The sequence below is a fragment of the Phocoena phocoena genome, chromosome 15 (genome assembly GCF_963924675.1).
Source record: "Phocoena phocoena chromosome 15, mPhoPho1.1, whole genome shotgun sequence".
NCBI lineage: Eukaryota > Metazoa > Chordata > Mammalia > Artiodactyla > Phocoenidae > Phocoena > Phocoena phocoena.
Genome location: NC_089233.1, coordinates 19,291,702 through 19,306,199, shown reverse-complemented (window position 1 = coordinate 19,306,199; position 14,498 = coordinate 19,291,702). Strand labels below are relative to the sequence as shown.

General features: G+C 48.9%; 2 protein-coding genes across 7 annotated transcripts in view; one reads left to right on the top strand and one right to left on the bottom strand.

Annotated features, from left to right (window-relative positions):
- SLC5A11 (solute carrier family 5 member 11) overlaps positions 1-1,112 on the top strand; it is a 41,676-nt gene extending 40,564 nt beyond the window's left edge. For all 6 annotated transcript variants that reach the window (XM_065892535.1, XM_065892540.1, XM_065892538.1 and 3 more), the window contains one exon: positions 812-1,112. In XM_065892535.1, the coding sequence (XP_065748607.1) occupies positions 812-1,017 (206 nt within the window). In that variant the 3' untranslated portion in view covers positions 1,018-1,112. The remainder of the gene's footprint in view (positions 1-811) is intronic.
- A 7,374-nt stretch (positions 1,113-8,486) lies between these two features.
- The window catches only part of ARHGAP17 (Rho GTPase activating protein 17), a 54,069-nt gene continuing 48,057 nt past the window's right edge, over positions 8,487-14,498 (bottom strand). Inside the window, exon 18 of the mRNA XM_065892476.1 lies at positions 8,487-8,617. Within this exon, the coding sequence (XP_065748548.1) occupies positions 8,487-8,617 (131 nt within the window). The remainder of the gene's footprint in view (positions 8,618-14,498) is intronic.

Genomic DNA, 14,498 nt, shown 5'->3' with positions numbered 1-14,498 from the left:
AGTTAACATTTAAAAATTGTGATATTTCACATAAAATTCCAGATTTCCATCTTCTCTTGAAAAACTGGAATATCTGGCAACATGGAGCCCATATGTCTGCATGGCAAAAGTCGTCTGGAGCTGCAAAGCAGCTGTTCCTTAGACCTGGAGTATACAGTTAGCCAGGGTCCCCACCAGTCCCTACTGTCTCCATGACCCAAGGCTGTGGTTGTCATTAATCATCATACATGGCTTTAAAAAAAATAATAATTGTGGATATGAACCCATGTCATCCTACCGTGGGAAACTCAAGGATAGATCCAGAAGGCCCTGTGTTTCAAGAAAGATGAGAGAATCTTTCTTGGTAGAGCTGACGTGTTTAATAAGAAAATCAGCTCCCCTGACTCCCACACGTCACCCGCCTGGCTCCACCCGCAGCTGATTTTGCAGACCCAGCTCTGAATGGGGGAAAGAGAGTTCCCTGCAAGAGCGCACATCTCTCTTCAGCCTCCTGGCAGGCGATGCAGTACAGGGAGGAAGTCAGATAAAACGGGTCCTAAACCCACCTCTGCCTCTGCTGTGTGCTTTGCTGAAGTTAGGCTGGGTCTCTATCTTTTCATCTGAAATTCTGCACCTGAAGATGGTGAAAAGTCTCAAAATACCAATCTGCTAGAACTAAAGAGTCTTCCAGAATCAAAGTCTTAATGAATACCTTCCAGAAAAGGAACATAAAGTATTTATCACAGTGCGTGGGACACACCCGGTCTCTCTTCTCTCTTGCCTGGGAGACACAGCCCATCCTTATGACCCTTATTTGCTGGGTTCTTTTTAGGTGACATGACCAAAAAGCAGTCCAAAGTGGTGAAAGCCATGTTGTGGCTCTGTGGGGTGGAGAACAAGGGCAAGGAGGAGATGCCGAGCAGAACAGACCCTGTCATAGTTTCCCTGGATGAAAACCCCTTGGTGAAAACCCTTCTGGACGTCAACCTCATCATCTGCGTCAGCTGTGCCATCTTTCTCTGGGGCTACTTTGCTTAACATGGGGGTGAGCCCAGGGGTCCAAGCTCTCGGTTTGCTATCAATGCCCCAATTTTTTAATGAAGGAAAAAAATAATAAAGCCTTGTTTGTTTACCACCAGGCTTCAAAGGTGTCTATGGGCCACTTTCAACATGACATTTAGTTAGTCCTGTTCTTAAAGGGGCTTCCCTGGTGGCACAGTGGTTGAGAGTCTGCCTGCCGATGCAGGAGACACGGGTTCGTGCCCCGGTCCGGGAGGATCCCACGTGCCGCGGAGCTGCTGGGCCCGTGAGCCATGGCCGCTGAGCCTGCGCGTCCAGAGCCTGTGCTCTGCAACGGGAGAGGCCACAACAGTGAGAGGCCCGTGTACTGCAAAAAAAAAAAGGGGGGGATGAAGGCTAGAATCTGGAAAAAGAGAGAGGAATAAAGGCTTCTTTGTCTCAAAAGGCCAGTTATTCACTCTTCCTGTCCGTCGTGTAACATTAATAGCCAAATTCAAAGGGTTGGACGAGCGAAGAGATGCCCAGCCCCCCGGTAGCCACATCCCCTGGGCTGACTGTTAGCGCTTGAACTCTCTCCAGCTCACCTTCCAAGCACAGGGAGTGGCACCCACATTCTATCTCCCGACTTTCACTGTTGCTGGCTTTGGGTGAAGGAATAGTTGGTGCCCAAAGACTTTCTCATTGTGAAACTTGCCCCTAACTATGATGTCTGGGAAATAGACCCGAGTTGGTGCCCTGGAATCTTGTGCCATAAAAAAATCAGGGAGTTGTGTGCACGTCCCAAGCTCTGCCTTAGCCTGGGTTTCTTTGCTTGATTCTCCACAATGATGCTTCCCTAAAACAAGTAGCCAGGATGGGCAACTCCACAATAAATCGTTACTGGACGAGGAGTAATAGGGCTTTTGACCTGAAGAACAGCCACGCCTGTTCTGTGGAGAGTCAGGCATCCTAATTACTCTATTCTGGGCCCCAGTGGGGTCTGATGGGATGACCTGTAGGGGCCGTGTGTGCCACACGCACAGCTAAGAGCAGGGGCGGGACAGCCAACAGAGTTGGTTAGCCCTGAGACCAACTCTGGGGCAGCCCAGGGCCATGAGATAGTACCCTAGTCCTGGGGTTAAGGGGGCTGGGGGGCGGGATGGGTTAGAACCACTCACTGGCTTAGCAACTGGAGAATGAGTAGTTTCTCAAGGAAGCCCAGTTTCCAAGGAGCATGGACAGGAAGCCCTGGGGCTGAGGAGTCACTGGCTCATGCAGTCACTCATGACATCTTTTGAGTTCCTACTCGATGCCCTCAACACCTGGACCAGCCTTGTCCAAAGGTAAAGGCATTAGCTCGACACCTATCCTAGTCAGAGGCCTGGCTTTTCCACGCGGATCCAGATGACAGCTGTGGCTTGGACAAAGGCCCCTTGGCCCTCCCAGGAAAGGGCCCCTATGGAGAGCTGTTTGCTAATGTGCCTGCTATCCAGACCCTGTAACTGGCTCCGCAAGAGGCTGAGCTTCTGTCTGGGGCAAGTGGGCCCAAGGGGAGGCTGAGAGACCCTCTCAAGGGCCAAAGGAGGGGAGTGGGAGGCCCAGAAGGCTTCCCCAAATTGCCCCTCAGCCAGGCCTGCCCCCCCAGCCCCCTGCCATGCCGAGACCTCTGCTGCCACAGGTTGGGGTCAGAAGTGCGTTTTGGTGGGAGTTGTCACTGTGGTAGCTTAGGCCACTGCCACCTCTCCCCTGGATGGCTGCCACCAGTGTCCCGACTGGCCTTCCTGCCTCTGATCTTGTACATTCTCCAGCTCCAGGCAGAGAGAGCAAATCTGATCAAGCCACTCCTCTGCTTGCTCCCAGGATCAGGTGCACACACCTGGATGGGAATTTCCAGACCCCTGACAGCCGGGCCTCTTCTCAGCTTCGACTCTGATTGCTCTCCCTTCACAGTCTAGGGTCAGACCACACTCATGCTGTCCCACCTGCGGGCCTAACACAGTGGCTGACACCCAGTGGGCCCCATAAATATCCAGTAAGTAGGTCTTTGCTTCTGCTCTTCCCTCTGCCTAAACGATCCCCCCCTTCCTTTCCTGGCTACCTCTTATTCTAGTCGCTGCTTAAACATCACTTCTTCCAGGAAGACTTCCTCGGTCATCCCACACCCACTATGACATGCATCTTCAAAGCAGGTATCACACTTTATTACTGATTGCTTAAGCATCTTCCCAACTAGAGAGAGTTCCACGAGGGCAGAAGGCATGGCTTACGCTGATGCCTAGCACAGCCTGGTGAATGGAGGACCTCCAGAACACAGATGTCTGGCTCCTTGTCTCATATCCTCCAGCCACACCCCCTCCCTGGCCTGGCTGCCCACCCCTGCCCAGGAACACCCACTGTTCCTGCATCAAGTCAGTCCTTGAGGTCTGAGCTCGTGGAGGTGACTGAATGGCTGACCCATCACCCATCCTCTGCCCTCTGGAAACTGTGCAACTTCCAAACCCTCCTTGACCACAGACGATGGTCTCTAGGGCTGCCCATAGGACCCGCTCTCACCTTTGGGAAAGGCCCCCATCAGTCACCACACCACGCTGGCTCTGTCTCCCTAACCTTGCGCTCGTGGGCTCACTGCCTCTGCCTTATCGGGGCCCCACTGGCTCCTCTCTCGGGGATGTCCTGCTGCTACCTTGCCCCCGCTTCAGTCCATTTTCTGCATCGCAGCCACAAGGACCTAAAGTACAAATCTGACAGTCACTCCACTCCTGTGTCTGCAGCTCCCCTTGATGACTCCAAACATGAGTTATAAGGATCTTCACGCTCCAGCTCCTGCTTCCCTCACCAGCCTCACTCCTTGCCCGTTGCCCGCTTCCCCCTCTAATTCCATGCTGTCGCTCACCTCACAAGCCATTCCTAGCATCTGGAGGGCCCACCTCCCCCCTCCTTTCTCCACCAAGATGGGCCTTCCTCCCACATACTTCCACGGCTCCCCCACTCCGCAGTCTCTGTTTCCTGGGTATTTGTTTGCAAGCTTCCTGGGGGCCGAGGCCACAGCTGTATGGTTCAGGTTGGCTCCCCAGGGTCTAGGCCAGTATTCCCCTGGAGGAGACACAGAATTATTTAGAAGCCATGGCTTCAATTCTAAGCATCCTTGTATGAAAGCAAGAATGCTGTTTCTACCATGAAATGATGTGAAAAAAAAATTTTGGTCATCAAATAGAATTTATTGATGTGTATGAAAACTGAATTCAAATACAAATATAGAGGGTAAAAACAGAACCCTGGTGAATTGTTTTGGTTCTTCCAAAAATATATTTGGTTCAAGTATACCCTGACGTGTCATTTGTAATGACATTTTGATGTGTGGCAGACAGACCCCAAGGTGACCCTCAGTGACCCCCACCTCCTGCTGTTCATGCCCTTGTATAGTCCCCTCGAGTGTGGACAAAACCTGCAACTGACTTCTAACCAATACAATACGGCAGAGGTGATGAGATGTCATCTGTAATTGTATTACAGCATGTAGACTCTGTCTTGCTAGCAAACTCACTCTAGGGGCTGTCCTTGCTGGCTTGCCGAAGTAGCAGCCTCCCCAGGGAAGCCCATGTGACCAGGGACTGCAGGCAGCCTCTAGGAGTCGAGGGCAACCCCTCAATGATGGCAAGAAGTCCTGGGCCTCAGAACTTGTGGCCCTACAAGCATAAGTGCATGACTTCTGACAACATCCTGAGGGAGCTTAGGAGTGGGTCCTTCCCCAGTTGGACCTCCAGACGGGACCCCAGCCCTGGCTGACCCTTGACTGCAGCCTTGTGAGACCCAAGGACAGGACCCAGCTAAGCTGTGCCTGGACTCCTGACCCACAGAAACTGAGATAATAAATGTGTTTGTGTTTGTATGGGGTTTTTTTTTGGCTGCAACACATGGCTTGTGGAATCTTAGTTCCCCGACCAGGGATTGAACCTGGGTCCTGGCAGTGAGAGCATCGAGTCCTAACCACTGGGCCATCAGGGAATTTCCATGACCACTTTTTGCCTTTTGGTTGCATTGGAGCCAGTGGCTTCACTATGCCAGCAGATCTTTATCCTCAGCTCCATCACTACGATATTAGAAAAGTGGAAGCCATTGGTCTAGAAATATCTGTCAATGGGGTGCTGCCCAGTCTGGCACAAGACCTCTAGACTATGGGGCACAGAGCCCACTTGAGACCCTGGAGTAAAGAGACGGTAGAGTGGCATCAGTGAGAAGAGGGCGAAGGCTCCGGAATATGGTTACACACCACCAGGCTCACGGCGCAGGTGGCAGAATGGTGGCAACAGACCACAGGTAGAGAACCTAGAAAGAGGGTTTGTCTTAAGACTTTCAAGTAAGAGCACTTATGGGACTCACTGGGCTCAGGACAGCACTGGGAGCTGGAGCCCCAAGAGTGGGACAAGGGTCCCCAAGGGAACCAAGGCCATCAAGGAGGTACAGGGATTCAGTCATTCCAATTGCATCTGAATGCTTGGGAATCCACAGGTAATCCAGCACAATCACGGCAGCCAGGGGGATGCCCCGACCCCCTGCAGTCTCCGAAGCGCTGGATCAAGATCAGGCTGGATGGGTGTTGCTTGCAAGGGGTGTGTGGTGAGAGGCACATGTCCCCGACCCTGGTGTAGCTATGGGTTGGAGAGCAGGAACAGAAGGCCTGAGTACACAGGACTGAAGTTTCCAGGAGAAACTGTTCTCTGGAGAAGAGAAGGAAGCAATCTGATGGGGAAGATACCAGCAGCATCTTCCTAGAGGCCAGCACCTTCCTGGATGGTCAGGGATGGCCACATGAGTTTGGATTACAGACTTCTCGGGAAATCCCTGGTGGTCCAGGGGTTAGGACTCCACTTTCACTGAGGGGGGGGCCCGGGTTCTAACCCTGGTCGGGGAACTAAGATCCTGCAAGCTGCGAGGCAAAAATGAATACATAAGTAAATTTAAAGAATTAGATTACAGAGCTGTCTACCTCTCTCCCGTGTGTAGTGCCAGGGCGAGGTGACAGCGACATGGCGCCTCCCCTGGCAGGGGTGATCACATCTCTGCAGCACCTTGGAGGTGCTTCCGCCATGGTGCAATTACAACTGAGCCGCCACAACCCACACTACGGCTCGCCCATCCAAGAAGATGGAGAGCAGCCACTGACACATGTACAGGGGCAAGGAGGTTTCCTTTTTCTTTAGATCGGAGCTGTTGAGGCAGGGAGATTGCTACAAACAATAGGAGAGCGAAAATGGAACACTGTTCTTAAAACAATGAGGGTAGGGTTTGCTGTATTTCAGAATCATTTTGTTCATCACGGCCCTTCCATGTCCCCAGGCACCAATGCCGTCTCCTCGGCAAGCACTGCGTCCCAGCTCCCTCCTGAGTATGAGATCAGGCATCCTGGAGGAAGCATCTCCAAGGTCTGCAGAGATGCCTGACTGTGGACAGCTGGGCTCCTTGAAGAAGGGGTCAACGCTTATGAGCAACATACATCGAGACCTCTGCTTTCTCTATAAGGTTTGTTCTAGAGCTAAGGGCAGTGGGGAGGGGGAGCAGAGAAAAAGAACAGGGATGGGGACTTCCCTGGTGGCACAGTGGTTAAGAATCCGCCGATGCAGGGGACATGGGTTGGAGCCCTGGTCCGGGAAGATCCCACATGCCGCGGAGCAACTAAGCCCGTGCGCCACAACTACTGAGCCTGCGCTCTAGGGCCCGAGAGCCACAACTACTGAGCCCACGCACCACAACTACTGAAGCCCGTGCACCTAGAGCCCATGCTCCGCAACGAGAAAGCACCGCAATGAGAAGCCCGTGCACCGCAACGAAGAGTAGCCCCCGCTCTCCGCAACTAGAGAAAGCCCGCGTGCTGCAACGAAGACCCAACACAGCCAAAAATAAATAAATAAATAAATTTATATATATATACATAAAAAGAACAGGGATGGTGTACGAGGAAGGAAAGAGTGAGCCTTCGGCAAACACAAATTTAAGATACCGGGGTAAATGGGTCTACAGGTACATATTGTCAATGTAATTAAGAAGTGCAGGGAGTACTTTGGGGCACAGGAAACTTTGAGTTAAGAGGAAAAAGCGATTGCCCTTTTCAAGTTAAACTTAAGTCAATTCATAGGGGAAGGAGGTCCAGGGGCTTCTGAGCAAGGGCTGGGTCATGGATGCACCTGGCGAGCAGTTCTATCAGTGGAGCCACCCAGGGCAGCCAACACGGCAGCACGTGTTCCAAAAGATGACGCCAAACCTGGGCCACGGGGAGGGGCTATCGTCACAACAGCCATCCAGCCCGTCGGCCTCGCTTTGCTCCAATTCCCCACCCACTCTTCCCAAGTATTTCAATCCTGGGAAGGAAGTGCCCTCCAGTCACTGGAAAAGGATATTCCCCTGGAACGTAATGGCTCTGACTCCTGCCCTAGGCCTGTGGGGCTGAGTACTGCGAGTTGGCCTCCAAGGGTCTAAGTGTCTCTAGAGAAGACAAGTGTCTCCGGACAAGAAAGGGTGTTAGGACTGGTGAGAGCAAAGGAAGAGCCCAGCGCATGGAACATTCGCTAAGAGACAGCCAGTCTGGGCAGTCTCTGGGTCACCTGGTGGCTGGTCTCACTGCTGTGACCTTGCTCGCCACTCTTTCAAACTTCTACATTCACAGCTAGACCCCCAGACGTCCCATCCCCAGTTCTATGTAGTTAAGTGACAACATGCGTACACACAATCCACAGCTTTGCCTCTAAGAATGATGAAGTTTTCATATAAACCACAGAATATATTTAATTCAAATTAAACATGAAACTAGAATAATGTTCGCTCCTTATCAAGTAGCAATTACATTGTTTAAAAAAAAAAAAGAACAGTACATTTCCGTCTACATTCTGGCAATCCAACGAGGCCAAGGCGATCCAGTTTGCTGAGGTGACGGATCCAGCAGTCACCACCAGTGCTTGTGGCTCTGAGGCAGTTGGGTAGACACAGACCATACTTCATACAAAATGATTCTGCAGCACGTCCGAAGAAGAGGAACCTCCCTTGTGATATATAAGAACGAAAGCCCAAGTAGCAGGAAGCAGGTGACTTGTGTAATGGATGTACTTTATTAACTAGATAGTTAATGCATTGCTTTTTATTCATTCCAAATTGCTGATGGCGCTGCCTGCATTAATAGCGGTGACAGATGCTTCCTACACGTGCCTCGGCAATGATACTCTTTCCACTGCAGGTATTTCTTTTTTCTTTCTTTCTTTAAAAAAAAAATTTTTTTTTTTTGGCATGATTCTTTCCCATGTAAAGAAAGCCAACTTCTTCAAGACACAGGTCATTCAGCTTTAAGTGTCAGCCTCGGCTCTCTCCTCAGGCTGTCAGAAGGCCATGTCCTGCATGGTGAGGCCTTCTCTTTCCCTCCACTGAAAGCTTCTCGCTGTTTGGTCTGCGAAGATTAACGTCTGCCTGCCCCTGCTCCACTAGCCAGGATGGAAGGGGTCAAGGGCAGGGGGTGGCTTTCTTCACAGGGCGGTACTTTCTGTATCATTGTCCATATCCAACAGAATGCGGCCGGGCAGGTCTTTGCTGGCTGAGTCTGAATGCGTTTCAGGAAAGATGCTGCGAAGCGGTTCTGAAACCCTAGAATTGGCGTCTGGACAAAAACACGAGGAGACATGGTATCAATGCGTGGTAACACCCAAGAGGCCACCCGAGGAGAGGAGAAGCTGGAAAGTTTGAGAGTCAGCCCATGCACGCACACTCCCTTACTAGAGGCACCATCAGCCCTGAGAAGTTGAGTCAAGCCTTTGATACCCCAGGGGCAGCCAGCCACGTGGCACAGCCCCACCTCCTGGCTCTAGTGGTCCTTTCTGTGAGTGCACGGCAGTCCTCAGAGATGCAACCCTGGAAGGATTTGCTTGCTGTGATTGAGGAGAGGAAACCTTATTCCTACCAATGTCTCTAACACATTGACTGAAATCTCCTGACGACATCTGGGCTGCAGGAATAGCTGAGCTTCAGTGGGAGAAGTTCCCTCCTCCGAGGTTGGTGAGTGTCCTCCTGTTATTAACGCTATGCCCTCAACCTCGGCACTAGTGACATTTGGGGCCGGATCGCTCTGGGCTGTGGGGCTGTCTTGTGCACTGCAGGATGTTTAGCAGCATCCCTGCCCTCAACCCACTAGATGCCGATGGCACACAGCTCTCTTTCCCACAGTGTGACAACAAAAGATGTCTCCAGACACTGCCAAATGTCCCTGGGGTGGGAGGGGGGAACAATCACTGAAGTGTAGCACCAAATCTCCTACAAATATTAATTTTCTCATCTATTTCTAATATCGGGCTGGCCAAAAAGTTCGTTCGGGTTCTTCTGTAACATGGAAAAACCCAAACAAACTTTTTGGCCAACCCAATACTTATATAACTCCAATTCCTTTTTCACGTCTTATTATGCTGGCTGGAACTCCTTCGGCAAGACAGTAAATACACGGTCCTCAAGCCATCATCCCTCGCTCCCATGCTCACAAGACACCTTAACCAATCACAGCCCTCTTCCTAGTGAGACGGTGAGCCTCAGATTCCCTCATTCATAAACAAATACTTACTGAGCACCTCCCACATTCTACCGGTGAGGACACAACAGTGAACAAGCCAGACACAGATTTAATGAAGCCTACAGCCAAGTGGGGGAGACAGGCCCTTCTGTCTTGAAGAATTTGTTTCTCTGGTAGATGTGAGTTCTAGCAAATGATGAGCCTTGTTAGGGATTTTAGGGCTGGTGGAAGAGAGAAGGGAGACGTTCAGATTTGTGGTAGTTTCACTGTGCCAGGTTAGAGCTAGTCATGTAGGGAGCACGGAGGGAGGCAGAGTGGGAGGTGGGTGTGCTGGGGTCTCCCTGTTATGCTTAAGAGCTGCTTCTCTGTACTTGCTGTGGTGTAGGTACACCGTGTCTGCCCTTGCTGGGAGCTGCTTTCGGCAGTACTTCTGTTTTACCTTCTCCTCACCCACACAGACAGAGCTGGCAAATGCAGGTGCACCCTGGGAGGCTCACTGCTTTGAGACTGGTTCCTGATCCGACACGTGCCCACAGCTCTGAGCTGCGAGATCCACTTACTTCCTGGGGTGTCCCTTTACTCTCAGTGACTCCTGGGTTGGAAGGCCCATCTGTCGAGGTTTCCTACACACCACAACCCAGAGAAACGTCTAGGTTTATGAAGGTGCCAAGGTGTCAAAGAGTTCAGGTGCTGGATGGCATTTCAGACAATTCAGGTCTTATATTTGTAAAACCAACAAGCAGGGGAGCCTCTGGGAGGCTCAGCTCTCCAACACAGCCGGCACCGGAAGGAGGAGCAGAGCCAGACTGGTTGGGCTCTGGAGCCTGGTTCTTAATCTGCAGAAGGCGTCTCCCCAGCCCCCCCGCCCCACCCCAGGAGGACGTATGCCCTTGGGTGAGCGACCTGGGAGAGAAGACAGTGTCTAAGCAGATGATGGCCTGAGTCTTAAACACTCTGCTTCATCTTAGCACAAAGGAGATAAAGGTTATTTTAGAAAGTGCCTGCAGGAGCCCTTCAATATTTTTTTAAACACCTCTAAAACTTTCTGGCTATAGATTTACACAAGGCATCATTTTTCATTATATGCATTCCAAGAAGGGCTGGTCTTTGAGCATATGGCTTGGAGCTAAGTTCATATGAAAGATATTAGATTAAAAGAGGAAAAAAAAAACAAAAATAAAAACAAGAAAGCAGAGGAAGAGGCCCAGGTCACAGCCTCCGCTCACAGGCAGAATGCCACGTGGTTCACCACTGCTCTGCGGCTCTGACTGATGTAGCCTGGTTCCCTCCTTTTTTGAGTATCTTTATCCAGGAGTGGACCCTGCGAGGGTGGGAACTGGCATTCTACAATTTAGAGTATGGTCCTAGAAAGTGTGTCACTTCAGCAATTTTGAATATGTGCTTTTAGGTTGTAAACCTCCCCTCCGGAAAGGCCAAGGTTATTCTGATAGCCACTTGGACAGGTAACAGATCCAAATACCTTGTTGAAATCAAACATTTCAGGCCCGGCTGCGGGGTGAATCAGCCCCCTCCCGATCATTAAATCCTTCTCTAAACTACAGTCTGAGGGAATGACTTCCTTGCAGTCCTCATCAGGTTTCTAGGGCTGTGAGAGGCTGACTCATCTCTGGGAGACTGAGTCAACTTTTTATTATTTCAGTCAAAGGAGAGATTCTGTTCCAGTCTCACTGGATGTTTATCTTGACATGATTCTGACATCTACTTATTAAAAATAAAGTGCAAGTAGAAGCAGAAGCCACTTAAATGTCCAACTACGGGCAATAATACATCTGCTTAATGAAATATTATGCAGTCACTGAAAAACCACATTGTAACGTGGGAAAGAGCACGCGATGTAAAGTAAGATAAACCCGCAAAATCAAAGTCTGTACATGCCAAATAACTATGATGTTGCATCCCCTTGCCTTTTGGAAAAAAAAACTAGAAGGAAAAAATAAAATATGAATGGTGGACTTTTTCAATCATGGAAGGGTGATTTCTTATTGTTTCTAATTCCCCAATTTGTTTTAGTATCATACTTATTTTTAAAAATGCATTACTGGGCTTCCCTGGTGGCGCAGTGGTTGGGAGTCCGCCTGCCGATGCAGGGGACACGGGTTCGTGCCCCGGTCCGGGAAGATCCCACGTGCCGCGGAGCGGCTGGGCCCGTGAGCCATGGCCGCTGGGCTTGTGCGTCCGGAGCCTGCGCTCCGCAACGGGAGAGGCCACGACAGTGAGAGGCCCGCGTACCGCACAAAAAAAAAAAAAAAAAAAGCATTACTTTCATGATATAAAAGGAGTTTAATTTTAAAAATCAAAGGCTATGAGAACCAACAAAGTCCCAAGTGTCTGATGATCACTATTGTGACTCGTTCTACCACCATACAGTGGACAAATGACTCACTAAATTAATCTCAGCCTCACTAAATCAAGAACATTTTCTACTCCAGAGCACTGTCTTTTTAACCCACCACCAAGTAGCACATCAGGATCAAAATATGGATGCCTGGGCTCCAGACCTCCTGCGTCTGTGTCCCGGCATGAGTTTTTAAAATGGTGACATACGAATCTAATACCTAACTCTGTATTATCTTTTTTTTTCTCCATAGAAATGATAATAAATAGCTACCATTTACTTAGACCCCCTGCATATTAAGAACCGCACGATGCTTTCCTTATTTTATCTACTGTAATCCCTTTGAAGGTTATTCTCACAAATGTCACCATTTTACAGATCAGCCAGGTTGTGCCGTGCCATTGTTACACAGAGTGGGCTGAAATTTTAATTCAGGCTTGTCTGATTCTAGTGTGTGCTCTTTCCACTACCCCTCAAGCCTGCCCAGTACAGAAAAGACTGGAAGTTAAAGAGGTAACAAGGCCAGCCTGGTGATGACGTGTTGCATGTCTGAACACGCTTAGTATTCAGCGTACTTGGCAGCAAGCGTGAACAAAGCCAGCTTCCTTTAGCACATGCACTATTAGGAGGGGTGCAAGCAGGCAGGGTTAGAGTGACCGGTTAATATCAGGCATTAGTGCACAAATATGATCATCAAGTAGCAAAAATGCTTTGGCCAATCAGGTGCCTTTTCCTTACCATTAAATATTCCAATTTCAGTTCCTACTGAATATGGCAGGTCATACATCTAAATTATTTAATAAAATGTTAAATTAGAACACTCTTGGCTAAAATCTATTACTTTAAAAACAGCAAGATGTAAACTCTTTTCCTTGCAAAGCTAAACTCCTACTGCTTTCTTTTTCTTTCTTTCTTTTTCCTACTGCTTTCTAGAGTAACAAATTAGGAAGAGATTCAAAATGACAGCAGAATCCCTCCTTTCTCTGGTGCTGGTGTTGAGCTGCCACAAATTGGCTGTCCAACCTGTTTAGCAGCAGTAATCCCCCCCACGAGTTTCTCTTAATCCCCAGGCCTTAATTCAATTTTTAAGATTAAATGCTCTGAATGAATAGCCTGTTCTCGGGAATTTGTCTGTCTAGAGTTTTCCAAGTGAAAACATGATGTCACAATAAAGGACTACCTGTCTAGGGAAGTTACATTTTTTTCTTCTTGAAATACCCAATGGCTATATCCAAGATTGCTTAAGAGCAGCATGAACAACACGAGCGTATTCATAAATTCCAAACGCTGGCCTTTTGTGTACTCCTAATGGCAATCCAGGGGATTTTAAGAAATTAAAAATTAATTCTGTAATACAAAGATAATGGCGGTGACCTGTAATTTCTTGAGTTAGGAGAATTCGAAGTGCAGACTGGTTTTAAAATATTTAGCTAATATCCTAAAGAAAAGTATTTATAATATCAAATTTCACTTATCTGACAACTGTCAAAGTACACAGCACTGCAGTGTTATAGCAGATCAATAAGCTTCTGAAATAAGTACACCCCAGGTAAACACGGTATTAAAGAGCAGACATAATTCTGGTCTGTAGTCTTTCATCTAAATAAAAGGGAAGATCTGGGAATAAAATTCTGATGTGTCACAAGTATTGAAGTGTTAAAAGGCTCAGCCTTAATTAGGGTTTAGTCACTTCACTCTGTGATTTTCACACCCAACTGGGCAACCACAGACTTTTGGGTTCATCACCTAGGAGTCAGGAAGGCGGAATCACGCCTCTGTGCCCTCCTCTGTGTTGTAAAGATCGCATTCTTGTTTTCCCCTTCTGGTATCTATAGAAAGTCTTCCTCAGACCAAAGATGTGGAAACGTCGGCTAAGTAGTCCACTGAAGGCTTAAGGCTCAGATCAGCTGATTAGAGCGGTAACGAGAGCCTTATTCCGTCTAAGTGTGGACCTAAAGGCAAGATTCAGATGAGCCTCACAGTACCTTTCAAAAAGCTCATATGGTTTAAGAAAGCAAAATGTAAGCATGCCAGAATGCAAAGAAATTTAGTGTGGGATCTTTGGAGGAAGATTTTTTTTGGGGGGGGGGCGGGTCCTGAGAAATTCAAACACCAAATTAAGAAGCTCCATGCAGTTAACTTGCACTTAAGAGATAAAATTAAAACTTAAAGCTCAAGACACAAGGGACGCAATTTTCCGTGCTAACTGCACCCGAGGCCTCTTTGGATGGATGCTGATGAGCCAATCAATGAGAGGGAAATCACGCTGAAAAGAGCAGAATGCTTGTGAAAGGCTTACCAAAAAGAAAGGAGACATTTCTTAGTATCTTATCTGAGCGGCTTGAAATCGGGCTTGCAATCTACAGACATCTACCTCTTGAATTCGAAGCATTTGCAGCTCAAAGTGCTTCTGATAAAAACAAAAGTGATGTCTAGAGAATGGGTGGCAGGGGGTCAGATGGCTGCTCCTGAGCACAGAGTCAAAAGCATGTGTGCAAAACACCGCTAAGCAGGAGCATTTGGAGCTGCAGGAAGCTGCTTGGGGGGGTTACAGACCTTAGTCCTGGAAACCTTCCCCACCTGTGAGGGCGCTAGGAAGGGCATCTATTGGGAAACAAACAAACC